Source organism: Protopterus annectens, chromosome 1.part0 (genome assembly GCF_019279795.1).
Source record: "Protopterus annectens isolate FY-2018-M chromosome 1.part0, PAN1.0, whole genome shotgun sequence".
Taxonomy (NCBI): domain Eukaryota; kingdom Metazoa; phylum Chordata; order Ceratodontiformes; family Protopteridae; genus Protopterus; species Protopterus annectens.
The window spans coordinates 1177523751-1177545727 of record NC_056725.1 but is presented as its reverse complement, the minus strand read 5'-3'; the positions used below and the strand labels follow the sequence as shown (position 1 = coordinate 1177545727).

General features: G+C 38.2%; 1 protein-coding gene across 1 annotated transcript in view; it reads right to left on the bottom strand.

The window, feature by feature from the left end:
• PDSS2 (decaprenyl diphosphate synthase subunit 2) overlaps positions 1–21977 on the bottom strand; it is a 1587149-nt gene that overhangs the window by 743204 nt on the left and 821968 nt on the right. The window contains exon 3 of the mRNA XM_044069781.1: positions 13579–13777. Within this exon, the coding sequence (XP_043925716.1) occupies positions 13579–13777 (199 nt within the window). The remainder of the gene's footprint in view (positions 1–13578; positions 13778–21977) is intronic.

The following is a 21977-nucleotide window of genomic DNA, read 5'->3' as shown; positions in this document are numbered from 1 at the left end:
GATGAGATAAAGGTAGCTGTAGCTGTGGAGGTTAGTGAAGGACTTGGAAAAGCTGAACAAGTGGGCAGAAAGCTGGCAATTAAGGTTCAATGCAAACAGATACAAAGTTCTGCACTTAAGCAACAAAAACCCTGGCATAAAGCATCAGATGGTGGAGTGGAACTTGTGGCAATACAGCAGGAAAAGGATCTCAATGATCACACCTGGAATGGACCATCAAGAGCTGAGTAAGACAGTAGTGGGAGCAACATTAACAGAGTCCAGAAGCAAAAAAGGTAATTCTTCCAGTCTACAGAGCCTTGATCAGATCACTAGAGCACTGCATGCAGTTCTGAATGTCATATAAGGAAAGGGCATCAAGAAGCTGAATAGTCTACAGAAAACAGATCCATGTGATGGAATAGAAGGAATGACCACAGGCTACAACAGCCACTGCTCTTCTCACTTAAAATCAGAAAACATGGGGACCCACAATATCAGTGCTGAAGATCATGTCAGGGAGATGTGAAAGGACCATTTACTTGAACAGGAAGGCCACAGGGGTAAGGACAGGTCACAAGCAAAACTGTGAAGGCACTATTACTCCCTGGATTTCATGGAGAGGGCTCTGAACCTATGTAATGAACCACTGAACATGGATTCCACAGAGGCACCCAAACGACACAGGGCAAGTGCAAAAAGGCTAAGGCGGAGGAAGGGACAGAGCAGAGCAGCAGTGTTAAATGCACTTAAAAAAGATTGCATAGGCTTAATGCACACTTCTGCAGTTATATAATCTCAGTGCTTGGCTCCAATATAAATTTCTATGGTTAATCCTCCAAATGTTCTAAAGGAAACCTCAGAGGAACCAGAGACTATCTGGGAAAGCTATTGTTAAATGCAACTATCTCTGTTTATGAGAAGTAGTATCCCATCTTCCTCAGTCAGTTAACTTGTAGATCTTGTAAGATTATGCTCAACAATATATTAAGGTTGAAAGTAACTTTGCTACAAATATGCAACATAAATAAGGAATAAAATAAAGCTTGCTTAAATGCAGAAACAGAGTTTAGTAATATGTGATTAGCATCCATACTAAATGACTGTGGCTTAAAAAATAAGGAACTTGCTTATGAGTGTATTACACACACATCAAGTAAAGCTGACTTCTTACAGACATGACAATAATGTAATTTGCTTTCTTTAAAGAACTGACAACAGGACATGTTTTTCTAAGAAAGTTTAAAAATATGCTTTTCTAATCCATAAGGCATTTCCTTAAAGACATCAGCATTTGCACAAGAACATATGTGTCAGCATTTGCGTCATCAAGGCAGTATCTTTCCAAAACCATCAGGATGTGTGTTTAACCAAAAATATATATAAATTCTGTATTAAATCCAGTTATGTTAGGGGTATTGGTAGGGACACATTTTGTCCTAAGGTACATGTTATATCTCTCACATCATCTGTACTATATGAGAAGTAAAGGAGAACATTTTCTGAAGCTGTAACAGAAGTATGTATGGTTTATTATAAAAAGTTATTGGTTACTGCTCTTAAAGACAGGTGCTGCAAAGTATATTCTCTCATCACTGTATATTCTGCAAGTTTCTGTATGCAACAGACTGTGAATGCAACTATAACCAGATTCTGATTTTAGCAGAATCCAGCCAGCAAGACAGAGTGTCTTAAGAAGACTTCAAATCCATCACAGTAAGCATCAGAGTAACATCACAGTGTTTTGGCACCTTAAAATAAAATTTTCAATTAATTTTTCAATGGTGAGCCTACCTGCATTCGAACACAGAGGGAAGAGTAAGCCCTTCAGAGGGTTACTTCAGTCAAATTGCAGTAACTAACATTTGTAAGTACGTGTAAATCCTAAACAGAAGTATTCCAGTTTATGCAGCTTGCAGAAGTAAAGTTTTTTTAGACATCTAAATCCAGTGAGACTAGTTCAGGAAAGTGCAGTGCCATAAATTCTCCAAGAAAAGGTGGATATCTACTTTCACAGCAGTCCACTGCCTGTTGTGCTTCACCAGCTTCTCAAGTGACTTTGAAAAATTTCCATATATCTGCAATAACAGCCTGGTCACCTGTTTTCTTGCTAACTGGTAAGACTTTTTTCTGTTTCACATTTTTAGTATGGATGCTATTAGACAGTTTACATATTATTAGACATTTTAGATGTTATTAGACAGTATGGATATTTTCAGACATAATTCAAGCAAATGTAAACCAAGCTTTAGTAAATTGCAAAGTTGGTATACACAGCACATTAGTAAATGTAAAACCTTAGTAGGGCAGGTTGATAGTAAGGCATTATGCAAATGTATTACAATATTTGACTGGTATCTCAAAGAAAACCATGTGGGGTATGACAACTGTTTATTGTGTGATTCAACAAAAACTGTATTTTGTGTATTATGCCATAAAAAAGTATTGCATGATATTGCTAAAACAACAGACTGTGAAGACAGATCTGTTCATGATAAAGAATTAACTAAGGCTAAAGTGTTTCCATTATATTCAGATGTTGCAGTTATGTTCTGTCACCACATGTGAAAGGTTAATCTCAGAGTTGCAACAGGAGTCAAATCAGTTACTGACAGGACCTCTAGTGCATTTTGTTACAAAAGAATGTAATAAACTTCTAAGAGACAGACACAATGAGTTCAGGAAGTTTAGACAAGTTATACAAACATTTTTCCAAAAGTGCATAGGAGTTTCAGATTCAGCAGAACAGGTTCATGAGACATATCAGGCAGACCATGAGGAAACTCTTCAACAGCAGTTGCATGATGAAGAAAATAGATTAGCTGAACTGACAGAGACTGACTTCCTACATACATTGGGAAAGAGCAGGAAACTACAGCTGAAAATGGTTAAGCATACATGGTAGGATGGTAAAATACAAATCATTCTCAAATGTTTAAAAATTCCATTCAATTAAAGCAAGATATTTATCAGTACTACAGTAAAGTAGAGTGTATGACTGCTATTCTCATAGCATAGTCACAAGGTAAACAAAACAGTTCTAGTGTATAAAAATTAAATAAAAATAGTTAATAAGAGTAAAGATTTAAAGTCACAACACTGACAAGCTTGTATAAAAATTTAAAGTGACAAGACTGACATGCATGTATTTTCTTTTTATACAATGCACAAGAATAACAGGCAGGTAACAGCAAATATAAATAATGTAAATATAAACATGTGTTTGTTAAGCTAATATCTATTTATTTTTTACATTTTTTTATAATTGTATAGTAACACCACACCAAATAAAGTTCTGAATTTTAAAAAGAAATAAATCACGGACGGAATTAGTCAAACAGTCTTTGTAAAATGAATGACAGAGCAGTTAAATAAATAAAAAAAATACTGAAATCAAAAGTTAAAAAATATGTAAGCTAATTGTAAAATAATGTTTAGTTTGCATAGTTATACAAATCACAAATATAATACTAAGTGTTTTATAACTGCATTTTACTAACAGATGACTAAAGGAAAAATGCTAAAAGGGTTAACAGAAATGTGAGCTCAGACTTTCCTAGACTGGATGAATAGTTGCAATAAATGTTGAGCAGATAAGATAAGAAACAAGACTGATTGCCAGACAAGTGGCTTGAGTTTTTCTAAAAACTTATCATTAGAACATAATTGTTAAAATGTTCACATGCAACACTATTTGGTAATTATAATAAAACATTACACTTGTGCATATATGTCACTGATAAAAATTAAAAAAAACCTTAGTTACATCAAGTATAGCCAACAGATGGGTTATAGTATACATACAGTTCAAATCAATTATACAGGAAGGTACAAATAACTACTATTCGTAGTAGACAGCAAAGGCAACAGAAAAGAAAACAGCCAAAATGATCAAATCAGACAAAGGTCTATAGTTTAATAACCTAATAAAGCAAATGTATAACCAAAGTGATGGGCTGACATACAAGCAAATAAACAATACTGCAATACTACAGGGGGAGGAGTACTTTCTCAGTTTTACACTGACTGTGTGAGCAGTATTGGAAAAGGGTCTAAAATAAAGCTACAGGAAGAAATATCTCATTCCTTCTTGACAATACCCTTTCTGGGAGGAAGGAAAACCAGGTATTAGTGCATTAGAAATATTGGTAAACAGATTAAAACTGACAGGATAAGATATTTTACAAGTTGCTAATAGCTATCATTCTAGTTATTATTGTATTGTTTAGTATTAAATTGTATTTACAACCTGTTAAACTGTAAAGCTATACAAGAGAAGGCTTAAAATTGCTTTATTAAAGCTACACAAGAAAATGTAAAGATATGTAAAAATTGAGCAAGCATTGTCACAATTTTTAACATGTTTTTGGCAAGACAATGTTGGTATGCAAAAAGCATAGTTGCCTCTGGTGGCAATTCCACTAGATACTTCTAAAGAAACATAAGAATTTTCCAAGATTTTGCTTGATGTTAATGTTACTAAATTTGTAAAATTGGACTAAGTGTACTTTACAGTCTTTGTATGTACAAATACAAAAGAATTCAGTACAAATGAAATTGATGTCTAGCAATGAATATGTGTGAAAAACCATGTTTAGAAACATTGGGTCTAGGACAGCTGCTAGATTGAAATGCATGAATAGCAAACAGTCTGTGCAAATACATACTGTACAGGATACATTGCAATAAGTTCAAAAGTAATTTGTCAAGTTGTAATACTATGACTGATTTTAAGTTGGAATCTTATTGGATACCCCAGTTAAAGGAAAATTAAATATTGTATTCATACATCTAATGGACTAATATGTACATAACATTCTTTAGTATATACATCATGTTTTTTTTTAAATCCTCAAGTATTAAATATACTGAAATAATTGCATTCAAATATTTATTATCTAAGCCCAGTTCAGTACTTTACGTTCACTTCACTGTCAACCAAGATGTTAATGGGCAGTTCAGAGACATGACCACAATGTTATGGTTAAAACGACATTGAAACTGTATATTTTCAGCAGTGTATAAATGCAGTAGCACTTAGTTTTTGAAAAGTAAAGAGTTAATTCAACAGGTGCAACGAGTTCTAAGAAAAAGTTGTTAAATACATTCAGTTTTAGTAGTAATAAATCATTGTATTAACTATGAAAAATTGCATATTGACTTGTATCAAAAGAGGACTAAAGATTTTGTTTCTTAATGTGTTTTCTATAAAAAATAGAAAGGGAATTGTAAGATTATGCTCAACAATATATTAAGGTTGAAAGTAACTTTGCTACAAATATGCAACATAAATAAGGAATAAGATAAAGCTTGCTTAAATGCAGAAACAGAGTTTAGTAATATGTGATTAGCATCCATACTAAATGACTGTGGCTTAAAAAATAAGGAACTTGCTTATGAGTGTATTACACACACATCAAGAAAGCTGACTTCTTACAGACATGACAAGAATGTAATTTGCTTTCTTTAAAGAACCGACAACAGGACATGTTTTTCTAAGAAAGTTTAAAAATATGCTTTTCTAATCCACAAGGTGTTTCCTTGAAGACAGTTTACTTATCAGCATTTGCACAAGAACAGATGTGTCAGCATTTGCGTCATCAAGGCAGTATCTTTCCAAAACCAAGAGGGTGTGTGTTTAACTAAATATATATATATAAATTCCTTATTAAATCCAGTTATATTAGGGGTATTGGTAGGGATACATTTTGTCCTGAGGTAAATGTTATATCTCTCACATCATCTGTACTATATGAGAAGTAAAGTAGAACATTTTCTGAAGCTGTAACAGAAGTACATGTGGTTTATTATAAATAATATTGGTTACTGCTCTTAAAGACAGGTGCTGCAAAGCATATTCTCATCCAAGTGTATATATTCTGCTTTCTGTGCAACAGACTGGATCAGAACGCAATCAACCAGACTTTTTTGATCAGCAGAATCAGCCAGCAAGAGACTGTGTCTTAAAAGAGAGACTTCATCCATCACAGTAAGCATCAGAGTAGTAACAGCACAGTTTATTTTAAAATTATTTTTTTTTTCTGTGTGTTTCTGAGTCAACTGTCTGTTGGATCTCACATTTTTCACATTTCCACATTCAGAGTTCACACTTCTGCCATCTCAACATATCAAGATTTGATAAAAGGTGGTACTTTGGATCAACACACTTATTAATCAGTTTTTGAACCATGTCTTCTATCTCCATTTTCCTATGAAAACCTTTCCATTCCCTGAGATATGAACATCAGACTGCTTCTGCTTAAAGACCTCCTTTTGAGTCAGCTGTTTCAATGAAACCAAGGTTCTTTCCCTGGAGGGCATTACATTTGCCAGATGAATCTGCAAGCTTCATGATTTGTGTATTGATCCCTACCTGGTGTACCATAATGATTGGAGGTGATTTCTCATGACCAATACTTGCTTCTTTCAAAAAGTGGTATCTCAACTTTCACTTCACTCATACAAGGTATTTATCTAAGCATGGTAGGTTCCAGAAGGAAATGTTTCTTGTATATGTTTGAAGTTCACTTCCAGTTACATGTTTGCATCTGAGTTCTGGATGACTGACTGGCATGTACTTTTGATCTTGGTAACAAGATTGTGGCACTTGAAACACAGACCTTTTCTAAATGGACAGGTAACTGCACTGTCTTCCATTAACAACTGCAAAGCCATCTTTTAATTAATATGATCTATCAAGAAACATTCCATCAAGGGCATGGCTAGTGGCAGCAAAATATGCCACTGGAAGACATTTGTATCTTGGCCACTTATTATTCAGTATTTAACTTTACACCAGGTGCTCTGGCTCTGAACTCCAGAGAACTGGAGTATTTTTATTACATGTATGTTACAAAAATTTAACTTCTGACACACAAGTAAGCTACTCTGCCTCTTTGCCTCCCTTCTGTTATGTGAGCTTGTGGTCACAGCATAAGATTCTACCCAAATGACTACCAAATGGGGAAAGGCCTTTAATGTAAGACATAAAAAATATGTGTGCATTTGTCATACCATTTCATCACATCACTTTTTTCCAATGGGGGTCTACTAATACAGATATATGTTACCTGCCCTCACCACTTGTGGCTGGAGGAACTCATTGGCCATCATTACAGCAGAAATGCCAGCTGTGGACAGTAAAATAGACAATAACTATTATCTTCATCCTAATTCTTTCTTTCTTTGCATGTATTTAATCATGTTTCTATGGGTGTCTCAAACTGGGATTCTGGTAGTGGGTGTGCCTTGCAACTGTGGCACAGGTTAAGGGGGACAGTGCAAGCTCTGACTATGGCAGCTCAAGATCAGAACACTAACAGAGTAACTAAACAAGCAGCTGAAGGAGTATGAAACTGTCCATGCACTGCGGATAATTCTCTTAAAGATCAAATATCTGTTACTTTTAAACTATGGTTAGGACCACTGTTTTCCAATATTTACTCCATCAGCTCAGACAAAAATGTGCATGTATCTGGGGAGAATTACAAGTGCAGCTGCTTATTTACTGGTGCAGTGGAAATGACTGCATAGCCTAATCAGCAGTGGCTGTGTGACTGCACTGTTAACCAGAGGCTCAGCCAGTGACAGGCAAAGCATACAGTACTCAGCATTCCATATCAGCACATATGGCTCTTATAACTGTAAGACAAAAGTTCTGCAGCAAAAAGAAAGAGAGCGAGAGGGAGAAAACAGCTACAGCACGGTGGAAGTTGTAGGTTGCCCTTAAGTTCTTGGGTTGATGCTGTTGGAAAGATCATTAAACTCCACATTTGTATTTGCTGAACACCCTTACCTCATAGTACTTGGCAAACCTGGATCTGTTGAAGGTAAAGATATTGCAATGATACTACAATTGAAATAGAAATGTAATTGTACAAATTATCTAATCTGAAGAAAGCCTGGCCAAGTTTAAAAAAATAAATGCACATGAGCAAGTGCTGAAAAGTACAGTTGTGTACCTACCATAAATGTAGATGTTCGAGTGTATTCACTGTTGCAGTCATTACACTTGGGTTATCCTGCTGCCAGGCAACCCGCAGTCGGCCCAAGTTCCAAAGTCTTGGTCCAGCATCGGTTGCTGTCGCCTCTTCCCTGACGTCAGTGCACCAGGGGTATAGAAGTAGCAACCAACGCCATTTTCTTCAGTTTTTCTTGCCCCAGATGTCAGTTGCCCCCAGAAAGGAAGGCTGGAAAGATAAAAGTATGCCCAAAAGACATGCATGTATTACTATAAGCATTTCCTTCATCTACAAGCAAATACCCCACATAGGTAGTATAGAGATAAGTACAGAAAAGTCCCAGCAATGAAAAATAAAGAAGGATGGTGGGTGGGTAACCTGGACTGCAACAGTGAATACACTCGAACATCTACATTTATGGTAGGTACACAACTGTACTATGTTCATCATGTTTCACTGTTGCAGTCATTACACTTCGGTAGAATCCCAAAGCTGAGGTTGGGTGGCTGGGTCGAAATTGGATTTGGAGAGGCTACCAGGCCCTGCAGAACTGCAGTGGCAAAGCCTGCCCTGGATTTAGAGTAGAGAGGTAAGTGGTAGTGCTTGGTGAAAGTGTGCACTGAGCTCCAGGTTGCAACTTTTGAAATGTCTTTGGTTGGTACTCCTCTGAGAAAAGCTGCTGAAGTGGCTGCTGGTAGAATGAGGCCTAATGCCCTTAGGCACTGATTTGCCATATTGTGCATAACAGAACTGGATGCAGTGTCCTATCCATTTCGAGATTGTCTGCTTTGTAATAGGCTTTCCTTGTGATCCTGCAGCATATGCTACAAACAGTTGCTCAGTTATTCTGAAAGCTTTTGTTTTGTCCAAGTAGAATCGTAGCTGTCTTTGTATATCCAAAGCGTGCAGAAGTCTCTCCCCTTTATTCTGGGGATTTGGGTAAAAAGTAGGCAAATGAATGGTTTGGTTTAAGGTCACATTGGAGACCACTTTTGGCATGAATGTTGGGGTTTGTCCTACAAGAAACCCTGTCCTGATGAAAAATGAGGAAAGGTTCCACAGCCATTAATGCCTGTAACTCTGAGACTCTTCTTGCTGAAGTTATTGCTAGGAGCACAGCAGTTTTCCATGACAAGAATTTTAGATCAGCTGTGCTGGCTGGTTCAAAAGGAGGCAGTGTGAGTTTTTCTAAAACAAAATTGAGGTCCCAAGTAGGTACTGGTGCTCTTCTTGGGTGTCTTATATTTTTTGCCCCTCTGAGGTACTGTCGTAGTAGAGGATGTGAAAAAATAAGAGGTTCCGTATTGTAATGAGCTGAAATGGCAGAAGCATGGATTTTAATAGATGAGAAATATAAGTCTTTGTCCAGCATCTCAGTTAGGTATTGTAAAATCTGAGGTATATTAGGGACAAATGGTTCAAGCCCTTGTGCCTGGTTCCAAGCACAGAATCTCTTCCATTTTTCTGCATAAGATTTCCTAGTACTGGGCCTCCTGGCTTCTAAAATGACATCCATAACAGCTTTAGAGAGAGGTGCAGTCTGAGTGGCTACATTATCTGCCATGCTGCCAGGTTTAAGGTTCTGAGTTGACTGTGCAGAATCTGATTGTTTTGTTGTGTCAGAAGATGAGGAATTTGAGGTAGAAGCCAAGCTGGGCCTTGAGACAAACTCTTTAGGATTAGGTACCAGTGCTGGCGTGGCCAGTCTGGGGCAATCAGAATAATTTTTGGCCTTTCTTGTCTGACTTTTAGTAGCACCTTGGTAAGAGAGTGATAAGTTCTTATTTGGTAATTGTGAGGGGAGGCAAAAAGATCTATGTCTGGGCATCCCCATTTCCTCGTTATCAAGCTGAACACTTGTGGATTTAGCTTCCATTCATGAGGATCCATGAGATTTCTGCTTAGTTCGTCTGCCAGTGTATATTTTGTTCCTGGCAGGAATTGTGCCTGCAGATGTACTTGATAGGTCAGTGCTGTGTTCCACAAAGTCATGGCTTGTATGCATAGGGGGTAGGAATGTGTGCCCCCTTGCTTGTTTATGTACCACATAACTGTGGTATTGTCCATCTTTATTAATAGTTGCCCTGGTTGTATTAGGTCCTTGAAAGCTGTCAGGGCATTCTGTACAGCCAGCATCTCTTTTTGATTGATGTGAAGATGCATTTGTTCCTTGGGCCACGTGCCCTGAATACATTTTCCTGCCATATGTGCCCCCCAGGCATAATCCGATGCATCCGTTGTTATTGTCTGCCTGGCAGTGGGTAAGGTGAAAGGCTGTCCCTTGTTGTGGTGACAGGCTTGGGACCACCATCGAAACTCCTGTTGTAGGCAGGGAATTAAAGTTATGACTGTCTCCAGACTGTGACAATGCTGAGTCCAATCACTTTTTAGATACCATTGTAGTTTCCTCATATGCAGTTTTGCATATGGAATTAGTAGAATGCAGGATGCCATGAAGCCCAGGGCCTGCAGAATTTTTCTTGCAGGGAGCTGGGTTTTTGTTGCCATCATTTGAAAGTAATGAGTCAGTTGCCTTTGTTTGTCTGGCATGAGATAAGCCATCTGGGTAGTTGTATTTAAGCTTGCACCCAGGAATATTATCTCTTGAGAGGGCACTAGTTTTGATTTCTTTTCATTTACTGTGTACCCTAGGCAAATTAGCAATCTTTTTACAAATGCAAGATGCTTTAGAAAAATGTCCTTGCTCTCTGCTTGAATGAGACAGTCATCCAAGTAGGGATATATTTGAATTCCTTTTTGTCTGCAAAATGCAATTACTGGTGCCAGGCATTTTGTGAAGACCCTGGGTGCAGTAGATAAGCCAAAGGGCAGTGCAGAGAATTGGTAGTGCATTGAGCCTGCTATGAATCTGAGGTATCTTCTGCAAGATTGTCTGATTGGGACATGCAGGTATGCCTCCTTGAGGTCCAAAGTAACTAGCCAAGCCTTCTTGCCCAGCATGGGCAGAAGTTGCTGTAGTGTTAACATTTTGAATTTTGGAACATCCAGGAAAGTATTTAGGATTGACAGGTCCAGTACTGGTCTCCAGCTTTTGTCCTTTCTGGGTACTAAGAAAAGTCTTAAGTAAAATCCTTGTCCCTGTTCTTGCTGTGGAACTTTATAAATAGCTCCCATGTCCATAAGAGCAGCATTCTGTTTTTTTGCCTCTGCCCATTGGTTTTGTGGCAGGTCTGGCATAACTTTTGGTTTTGGAAGTGTGTGGAAGTGGAACCTGTAACCCTGAGAAACAATATACAGCACCCATTGGTCCTGGGTGATCATGTGCCAATTTTTTGAGAAAAGTGCTAGCTTTCCCCCTAGGGGTGCTGTCAAAAGGTAAGTGCTTGGCATTTGTAGAGGGAAGTCATTGGGACTGTTTCCTATAAGGTTGTGATTTGTCTTCCCCTCCTTTGGGGTTGAAGCACCCCATTGTTTAGGTCTGTAGGAGCCTTGGTGCTGAGATCTGCCTCTTGGGCATCTGTATCTGCCTCTTTGTGGCCTGACACTGGAAAGGACCAATTTTTTGAAGGCCAGTTTCTGCTAAATCTAGGTGGTTGAACCTGCAAGAAATCTTTCACCGTCTGCATTGACTTTGCTTTATCCTCCATTTTCTTTAACACCTCTTCTGCCTTAACACCAAACAAAGTATCATGCTGTAATGGAGCATCCAATAATTTTACTTTAACATGGTCAGGTAAACTTTGTTCTTTCAACCAAGCATGCCTTCGAATAACAGAGCCTGTAACTGCGGCTCTACAAGAAGCCTCTAATGAATCAAAACCACATTGCAGAGTATGCTTTCCCACTTGTTCAACTGCATGCAATAAATACTGCATTTCCTTACTGTCAGGACTTTCTGTATTTGAAACCATTTTCTGTTTTAACAATGACATGAGGTACTGTTGATATTTAAGCATGTGAAACTGACAGTTTAAAGCTCTTACAGCTAAAGTAGCAGAAGTGTAAACTTTTTTTCCCCCATCTGTCCAGAGCTCTGGAATCCCTATCCGAGGGAACAGGATTTTTAGCAGTGAAAGCCTTAACCCCTTTAGGACCTTGAGAAATAGTTTCTGGGTCTGCAGCGGGGTTTTTCTAAAGAAATTTATGAGAGTCAGGGACCCTGCAGTACCTGTCTGGCTTGACTAGTGCAGGGAGTAAAGAATCAGGAGACAGACTGTATTCAGAAAAAGCATCTTCAACAATATCAAGTACAGGGGGGATAGCCAGGGGCCTGTGCTGAGGCAATAAAAGGAAGTTTCCGAGCCTTTTCCTGGATTCTGAATAATCCTGGCTCTCCCAATGGAAATGCTCCCTCATGGTGTGCAGGGTTTCCCCAAAAGAATAATCCTCAGGTGGACAGGCTGAAGGTATGGACTCTTCTGCATCAGAGTCCTCATAGGGAGGGAGAGAATATCCCTGGTCAGAAGAGAAATCAGAGGAAATGGAAACCTGGTCAGAGGAATCATAGTTAGTGTCTTGCCTAGGCCTTTTGTCAGGAGGGGGATGGGAACCCCTGATTAAAGTAATTAGGTCTTCGGTCATTTTAAGCATCTGTTTCTTTGGCATGGATGACTGTTCTGGAGAATGCGGTACTTGTTTATTTGTCTTTAATGGTGTTTTTGACTTTGCCTTTGCTGCTGTAGTGGGCTTAATTGTAAGCTGTGAAGGTCTGAAAACACCCTCAGAAGCCGATGCCTGCTCAGCGGCTCCGGACCCATCTGAGGGAATAGTTTCCGTAGGCCCAATACCTTGAGTTTCCACAGGCCTCAGTGTCTCCACTTGGCTGTCGGTTACAGCCTGTGGCTCTTAGGTAGAGGGTGTCAGGGGCTGCGAAAGCACCTCACTGAGAACCGGCGACTGGCCTAGAAGAGGCTTCGTCGTCAGTTTTGGACCTCGGATGCCTGTCCTTTTCTTTGTCGTTGCGTTTTTTATAAATTCCAGTCATCGTTTGTTCTGATGGCATTGTGTAATTAAACCTTCGGCCAAAATAATATAAAGCAAAATCAAACCAATGTTTAATGGTGTGTTTATTGAATCTAGCACAAAACCAACAACTAGTAACGTCGTGGTCAGGGCCTAGGCAAGGAATACAGTAAGAGTGAAAGTCCTTATGAGGTATTTGCTTCCCACAAGAAATATAATTATTAACTTTTACTGACATCGGTCTGGAGCAAGAAAAAGTTTCCCCAACGGGGTACTTAGCTTTACTGAAGACTTCGGTTCTGAAACTCAATTTTGAAAATCTCAGGAGTCGGCCGACCGGCACTTGCGAACTGCTTTTGCTTCGGGCACCGCGCGGCAAGAAAGACTGGAGAAAATGGGGTCGGTTGCTACTTTTATACCCCTGGCGCACTGATGTCAGGGAAGAGGCGACAGCAACCAACGCTGGACCAAGACTTTGGAACTCAGGCCGACTGCGGGTGGCCTACCAGTAGGATAACCCAAGTGTAATGACTGCAACAGTGAAACACGATGAACATCTGGGAAGCCACAAGGGAAAAAAACCCTTAAATCTAACCTACATATGACTCACTTTTTTCCATTAAAAGATCTGTAAAGCATAAATAATAAATATAAAGTGAAGTCCGCAACTGGATGATTATGAAACAGAAGCTATATAAAATGAACAACTACTTACCATAAGGTTTTGCAGTTGTGCCAAACCTGTACAGGCAGTGGCTAAAAGAAAGTCTCCACTCAGGACTGCCATTTTATTTCCAAACTGCATATCTTTTACTGAAGCATCCAAATTCTGTAACTCTCGAAGGTTTACTATCCCTCGATGTACCAGGAAAGCAGTGTGGATCAGTTCTGTTATCTCAGCTAAACTTCTCTGGCTAAACAAAAAAGAAAGAAATATTCCGATTACTTCTTCAAGCTATAACTGGTATTACAGTAGCAGGCTAAACTGGTTAAATAATGAGGAACTTTTTGAGTATTTTCTTACGGTATTAGGTAACACTGTGCTAAAACATCAGTTATAAGGATTTTCAAAAGAATCTCTGCCATTCAGTCTTGACAAGTAGATAACTGGAGCGATGACCTACTGTTAAACAATGGATAGGCGGTGCATTTTAGTCAACTGTTTATACATCAAGTCATCTCACTTTCCATTAAGGTTCAGTGAATTATATATTAAGTGGAAGAGTGCAGAGAACATAGCTCCCGAGTAAGGGGTTTGGAAGGATTTGTTCCTCTCAAAAGCATGTGCTCTCTTTCACAGTTTGAAAGCCATATTAGTTTGTTAATGTGAAATGCCATTTGAACAACTGGTTTTGAGGCATAATGCCCAACACCCTTAAGTCATATCTAAAGAACTTTATCTGAGAAATCCTACTATGGCCAACTTTCTCAGTGATGCAGCACTGAGAGGGGTATACTGGCATCATACACTAAATATCCAAGCAAATATTGCACCTTTTATTTCTCATATCCAGGAAGAGCTGTCTATGCTCAGTCAACAACAGGAAGGAAAATGTCTCGGCACATTTTATTTTATTTAACATTTGTTTACCAGGAAAGTCTGACTTGGAACAAAACCAATTTTCAGTGGAAGCCCAGGGAGAAACGCTCCAGATGCATGTCTTGAGAAACTCTAGGTTTGTTGTGATAATCTTAACAGGAGAATGAGCAGTTTAGATAGTGTAACAGAAATGGTCATTAACTGGAAATGAAGGGGTATATAAAAACCTCATAAAAGACTCTAATAATCTTGCATTAGTAACACAAAAAATTTACACAGTTTATTTGTTTACTTCCTTAGTTACTTATTTATTTACATCTGTTTACCGAGAAAGTCTATCTCGGTCCAGAGCACCCATTTTCAATGAAGGCCAGTGGAGAAAAGCTCCAAATAAACATGTTTCATATAATGAACAGAAAAAAATATTAAAGTATTAAACACAATGTTACAGATCCCATAATACGATTTTAGGAAAGCTGGTTACATTATTAAAGGATATATTAAACATAAGTAAAAAAGAAATGAGAGAATGATAAAGTATGATGAGAAAGTGTATAAAAGTAATGCGTTAGAAGGTAGGTTTTGTATAACATGTTGTTGTTGTTGTTTGTCTTTCGGCTTTTTCCCGGTAAGGGGTCACCACAGCGGAACTCCGGTCCGCTAATGATTGGCAGTAGATTTTTATGAAACGCTGAGGTGCCAAGTGCTCGATGCCCAACCTTCAACGAAGGCAGCCCATTTATGCACGAATGTCTTTCGAAAGCTACCCAACCGCTGGGAGGACATACAGACTCCACACAGAAGGCACTCCCAAGCCAAACCGAGAATTGAACGGGAGAACCTCTTGCTGTGAGGTAACAACGCTACCGCTGTTTAGTATAACATGAATGATACTAATACAATATATAGAAAAGGGGTAGGGCAAGTGAAAAGTTAGACAAAAGTTATATTATGAGTGATGAGAAGAGTTTAGAATATCTATTATTAAAATTGTTTAAGATAGGTATGATAAAATATGGTAAAGAGATGAACTTTAGTCTGGTTTAAAGCAGGAATAGATACATGATTTAGTTAGAAATTGCTTTAGTACGAGTCTGAAAGCTATTTACAGTTTGCTCTGATAATTATTGGTAGAATGTTCCATGATTTGACTGCTGTATCAGAGTAAAGGCTTTATCCTACTGATTTATTAGATCTTGATTAGAGGGAAGTTGCTTGCCCTCTGATCTAAGGACTCGTTCAGGTAGGTAGCAATAGAGGAAATATTTGAGTGCTGGACAGGCAGTAGGTTTATATATGATTTTGTGGGCAGTAATGAGGTGTAGAAAGCTAAGATGGTAAGGGAGTTCAATCCATTTTAGAGACTGTAGCACAGTACAGTGATGGGTATAGTAAGTTGAACTGGTTGTGTGAACTTATAGCATGATTTAAACTCTGTTTTTAGCGACATATTGAGAATGGCGAGAATAGAAGCGCTATAAAAATAGTGATGATTTTTATTTATTTTATTTTACATTTGTTTACCGGGGATGTTCAACTGGGCCAGTGGCCCTTTTTCATCGGAGGCCAGGGAGAAAAGCTCCATTACAAAAACACATTACAAACAATATAAGAAATCGATAACAATCAAGAATACATAGCTTTGGTAAATATAGATAGTAAATTGTACTATCATAGAGAAATGACTGATCAGAAGATCAATACCATGGTTTTGGTGGTAAATATTTATGATATACGTGTATGGTACATGAACTAGAATATGGCTGATTGTTGCTAAGCTAGTGCTACTTGTCTAAACAGTGATAGCTAAGGCAATATGAGGTGAGGTACAAGAAGGAGGGAATATGATGAAACTGTAGGAAGCTTGAGATAGGTAGATAAAAACAAGAGCAGTACTGAGGTTGAGATAGGTAGACAGAAATTGGAATTCTATAACAGAAGAGATAGTTTGGATGCTAAAATTTAGTAAGGGAAGAGAGATTTTGGTTGTAAGAACAAGGAAGAACAGAATGATCAGCCTGGATTAGTGCAGGAACAAAGCCAGTTTTGGTTAGGTGTTCCTTAAGCAGTAGTTTAAATTTGGATGTGCTGCTTGAATTTAGTATTGTCTGTGGCATAGAATTCCAGGACTTAGATATGTGGTGGGAGAATAGAGAGTTACCATAACAATTATTAGATTTAATTACTTTGAGTAGTAGTTTGTTGGAGGATCTTAGTGGCCTGCATTTGAGTAGGGCTGCACTAAGCTCTTGAGTGCTGGACAGTTGTCTGGGTGGTGGAAGATGGAATGAATGAAAGTTAGTTGGTTGAGGGACAAGAGACTGGGTAGTTCAATCCAACAGAGTTTATGAAGTGTTGTGCAGTGATGTCATCTGTAAGGTAGGTTAGGTGCAAATCTTGCAATTTTGTTATAGTAAGACTCCAGTTTGTTTAAATCTGATTTAATGAGATTAGTGAATATTGGTGAGGCATATAGAAGGGTAGAGAGCAGATGGGTCCTAGCTATGGAATGTCTAGTGGCCTTGGTTAGGTATGGCTTGACTCTGTATAGTAAGCCTAGCTTAATGTAACCTTTTTTGATAGAGCGAGGTGTTTGTCAAATTTAGGTTGCTGTCAATTGTGACTCTAATTTTGGTGAGCTGGCCAGGTTTAATTTTAGTTTTACTGGCTGAATAGATGGCGAAGGGGGGAGAGCTATCAGGGCCTTTGCTATTAGTAAAGAGCATAAGCTTTGTTTTATATGGCCTGAGTATGAGTTGAGAGTCTGAGAGGTATTTTTCAATGTCTTGGAAAGATTGTTTGGTTGTTTGTAGGAGTTCTGGTAGGGAGGGAGCTGAACATATGACGGAGGAGTCGTCTGCATATTGAATGATGGTTGCATGCTGGGTGGTTGTGCTGAGCCTGTTGGTGAATATGGTGAAGAGCAATGGAGTGAGAATTGAGCCTTGGGGTATGCCTACTGAGACTGGTAATAGGGTGCAGAGTTCATTTTGCCACTTAACTGCCTGCTGGTGGTCAGTTAAGTAGTTAAGAAACCAGAAGAGGGCTGGCCAGGTTAGGTTTAAGGAAACTAGCTCATTTAGTAGCTTTTGGTGGAATACTGTATCAAAGGTCTTAGACATATCAAGAAAGATAGACAAGACTAGCTGGTTGTCATTTCTAAGCTGGTTGATTGAGTTTGTAAAACTAACAAGGGCAGTAGTTACACTGTGTTTAGGTCTGAAGCTATGTTGAGATGCAGATAGAAGATTATTGCTTAGCAGATATTTGAGGAGCTGCCTGTGTATACATTTTTCAAGAATCTTGGCTATGGGAGGGAGGAAGGCAATTGGCCTGTAGTCTGACAATGCAGTGTTGGAGCCGCCTTTGTGAAAAGGGATGATATAAGAGACTTTCCAGAGTTTTGGGATGTACTGCTCAGCAATGGAATGGTTTATGAGAAGAGATATAGGGTAGGAGACGGTATCTGCTGCTAGTTTTAAAAACTCATTGGGGAGTTGGTCAGCTGCGAGGGACGAGGGCTTAAGTTTGGAAAGATTTTTTTGATGGCATTAGTTTAAATTGGTTTGACTGAAAAGGAAATGAGGGTTCTGTAAAATTGATTAGGAATAGATAGGGGGGTACTACTGTTGTTTTATCTAGGGAGAGTACAGAGTTGATAAAGTGTGAATTAAATTGTCAGACACTGCTATCTGTGGAATTTGTTGTGGTTGGAGCTGTTATGATCTGTCCAGGCTTTAGAAGTTGTTTGATGGCTCCCCAAAATGTCTAAGGATTGTTTTGGTGTCCTCATTGCATTGTTGTACAGTATAGCTTTTTGTTGTGCCTGATTTGCTTTTTGGCAAGGTTGTGTAACTGATGGTAGTTAAGAATGGGGGTCTTGATTTTTGGTCTTGTGGTATAGGGACCATAATCTGTCTGTTTGAGGAGCTGCTTGGTGTCATCGGTAAGCCATGGTATGTGCTTGGAGTCAGACTAGGTCTTTCTAAGTGAAGCTAGGTTGTTTAGGATACTGAGGAATTTGTCATTGAAATAATGAACAGCCGAGTCAAGGTGTAGATATTTAAAGGGAAGCAGTCACATCGTTGCAGGAGGGATTTGAAGACTTCAGGGAAGAAATGTCTTTTGCTGTGGACAAGTTTGTAAATGATATTTTTAGTAGGGAAATGCGGTGCCTAAAAAGGTAAGTGGTTAGGTGATCACTTAGACTGTCAGGAAGACAGCCAGATTGGTGACATAGAGAAGGTTTGTTTGTAAGTGTCCAGTCTAGGATTGATTCTTTTTTGCTGTGTTTGTCAAATCTGGTAGAGGATTGTATAATTTGACAGAAACCGTGGAGGTTAATAAAATAGGAGGGATTTTTCGAGAAGCAGGTGTATCGGTCCATGTTGAAATCCCCCATTACTATTGTTTCTTGACTAAAAGTTGAGGCACAGCAACAAAGAAGGTTTTCAATAACACCTGGGTTGTTACTTGGGGGTATATAAATAGCTATTATAATGATGTGTTTGTTGGAGTTTGGTTGAAGGCAGGTGATTTGAATTTCAGAATTCAAGAAGTCTGGGGGGTTGATTTGAAATCTTTCTAGTTTGATGATATTTTTATATATTACAGCTATACCGCCGCCTTGCTTATGAATCCTGTTGTGTCTATGCATGTTATAACCATGGGTTAGAATTTCACCATCCGGTATGTGGGTTTTTAGCCATGTTTCTGTTAGGACTGCTAATTCGGGAGAGTGTTGGGTGACAGTTGCATGAAATTCATGAGTTTTATTTAGGATGCTTCTTAGGTTCACATTTAATATTATGAGATGATAACTATCCTTACATGAAACAATGACAAAGTCTCAGTAAACTTGTATGTAGATGTAGTGAAATGAAAGGAAGAAAAAATAAACTCTACTAAGCTGTAAAATTATATTGAGGCAATAGAGTTAGTACTTATTATACAAAAAAGAAGATGGTGGAAGGACCACAGTAAGTCAGAGCAAGAGAATATACGGGAAATATGAGAGTAGAGGGATGGTAAAAAAAAAGGTGTATGCATGTAAGCTCAAAGTAGTTTTATCAGAAAGTATCCTGATAGAGAACCACAGTAATGCCGTTTGAATATACAGCTGCATCCAGCAAATTATCAATACAGGCAGCTACACTGATGGCACAATATATCATCATCACTTAGAATAATTCAACCTCAAAACAGTACTGCGTTTAACTATAAAAATATACAGGTTGTCCGATCTGAGTGAAATTATCACAAATATAACACTACCAAAATCTTTTCACTATTTTACAGTCTTAGAACAAATAGAAATATAAGAAAATATGATCTGTACCTGCTCTGTAAAGGGAAATAGTGACTTGAGTGTAAGAGGAGACAACACTGCGGTTAGCAATACATTCTGCTATACAGATACCCCACCCTCAGGTCAATTTATAACTGAGTGCAATTACAAAGCAATTAGCAAAGACATGCAAATAAAACAAGGTTTACTGTCATTTCCTGAGACTAAATACCTGGCATATGCAGTATAGTCAACTGGTCAAGCAAAAGGAAACAGCAGCAACTTAGTAAGCAGTCCTACTATTTTACAGAGCAGGCATGCATTTAACTGACTGAAGTTAATACACAACAAGGTTCTTCATGATAACTATGTTTACATAAAACAATGACAAAGTCTCAGTAAACTTGTATGTAGATGTAGTGACCACAGGCTATGAAACAATGATAAAGTCTCAGTAAACTATGTAAATGTAGTAACCACCAGCGCTGCTCTATGAAGGAATATAGTGACCGAGTGTGGGAAGAGACAGCAGATAAGAGGTAGGTAGAGGCGAGGGCAGTTTTGGAATATGCTTTTATAAAGCGTTATACCCTGTATAGGATTTCCAATTTCTGATTTTTTTAAATGTTGTTCGGGATACGAAGATCAAATTTTGGGTTCCTGTCTACAGTCTGACTTCAGAATTTAGTTTAGGGGACAATATCAATTTCTATGTTATTCTTTGAAAGTCTCTTGAATTTTGCTTTAGCTAATGTAAGACTTTCTGTATAGAAAATAAGTTTTGCCTTCTTTCTTTTTTTTAAAACACCTTTATTAAATTATTACTTAAGACACAGGCAAACATACATTAACAGAAAATAATTTTTCCATTTATATATGTTATACCTCACATACCTTTTCTTTCTTTGTTACTGTTATCATTGCAACATTACATCAATTCCTGAATTACTGCCTTCCTTTACACCCCACTCCCCCTCCTGAACATTATTCTGCATGTGTTTTTCCCACAATCTCCATTTATTTCTATGTAATTTACTCCTTTCCTTTTCTAAAGATCCCTCTTTCAGGTCTTTTATCTCTTTAAAGTTGGTTTTGACTTTGACTTCAGTTTTCAAGTTCTTATTTCTTGTCAAGACAACAGAATTAAACTTAATATGGTCCTATTATGTCTAGCAATTCAAATTCTGTGTCCAGTCTCGAAAGAATCATTTCCTTAGTTATTGCTCACCCAATATTTCTGACAGAGTAATATGCAGGGAATTTTTAAAATCTTCCAACTCATTACACTCCCAAACATCTTATCCCAGTTACTTCTTTCTTCCCCATCATACTTCCAGCAATTGCTATTGAGGAAAAATTCTTTGAAGTCTGCTTGGGGTATAAAAATACCTATGCAAACACTTCCAAGCAAAGATCCTAAATCTTCTGGACTTTGCTGCATACTTGGGAGCCATACATATGTTCCCCTTGGGAGCCATACATATGTTCCCCAACTGTTCTCTTGTAAATTGCTTTTTCCAGTATCTCTTCTCGATCTTTTCTAACCTGTTCGGATTGATTCTTAACGTTATCATGCAATATTTTAGAGTAATCATTCCTTTTTTAACAGATGCTTTGCTTCTCTTCTATATTCAGTTAGAAACTCTACCAGAGCAGGCCTTTTACTTAAAATTTTCCTATGCCTTTCTCTTTGCCTATAGTCTGATATCAATAACTGACAGAGTAGGCAGTCTCTAGAGAGCAGTTCAGACATCTTACAGACAACATCCCACTCTATTACCTTTCCCTCTCTAGTTATTTGCTCCCAATATCTTGGTTCCTTTGTCAGTTTTCTCCAGTAAACTCCAGCAGCCTCTGGCCTACTTTCTGTACCCCTACTTGCAATCAACTCTATTGGCAAAATCTCCTTTCTCCATTCTCGTGTTGACTTAGTTGTTAGAGCATGTTCCGCTACTTTATGTGCATAACATTCTGCATAGTTGTTATTATTCCCCTTAAGGGTCTGTATCCAAAATCTCACTCTCTATTTCTTGAACCTTCCCCCTTGCTTCATCATCATCCCTTTCTACTCTGAATTATAACCTTCTGCTTGAGTTATGCATCTGGGCCTTAACTATGTATCTCTATATCCCTTCAAATCAGGTAATCCTAAACCTCATTTTTCTATTGGAAATATCACCTTATCACACTTAAGTCTTGCCCTCTTTCGATGCCAGATACGTTTCTTCAACTCTTTACTAATTATTGTCCACGACTTCTCCTCAGGTTAATACAAATATGCCTCACC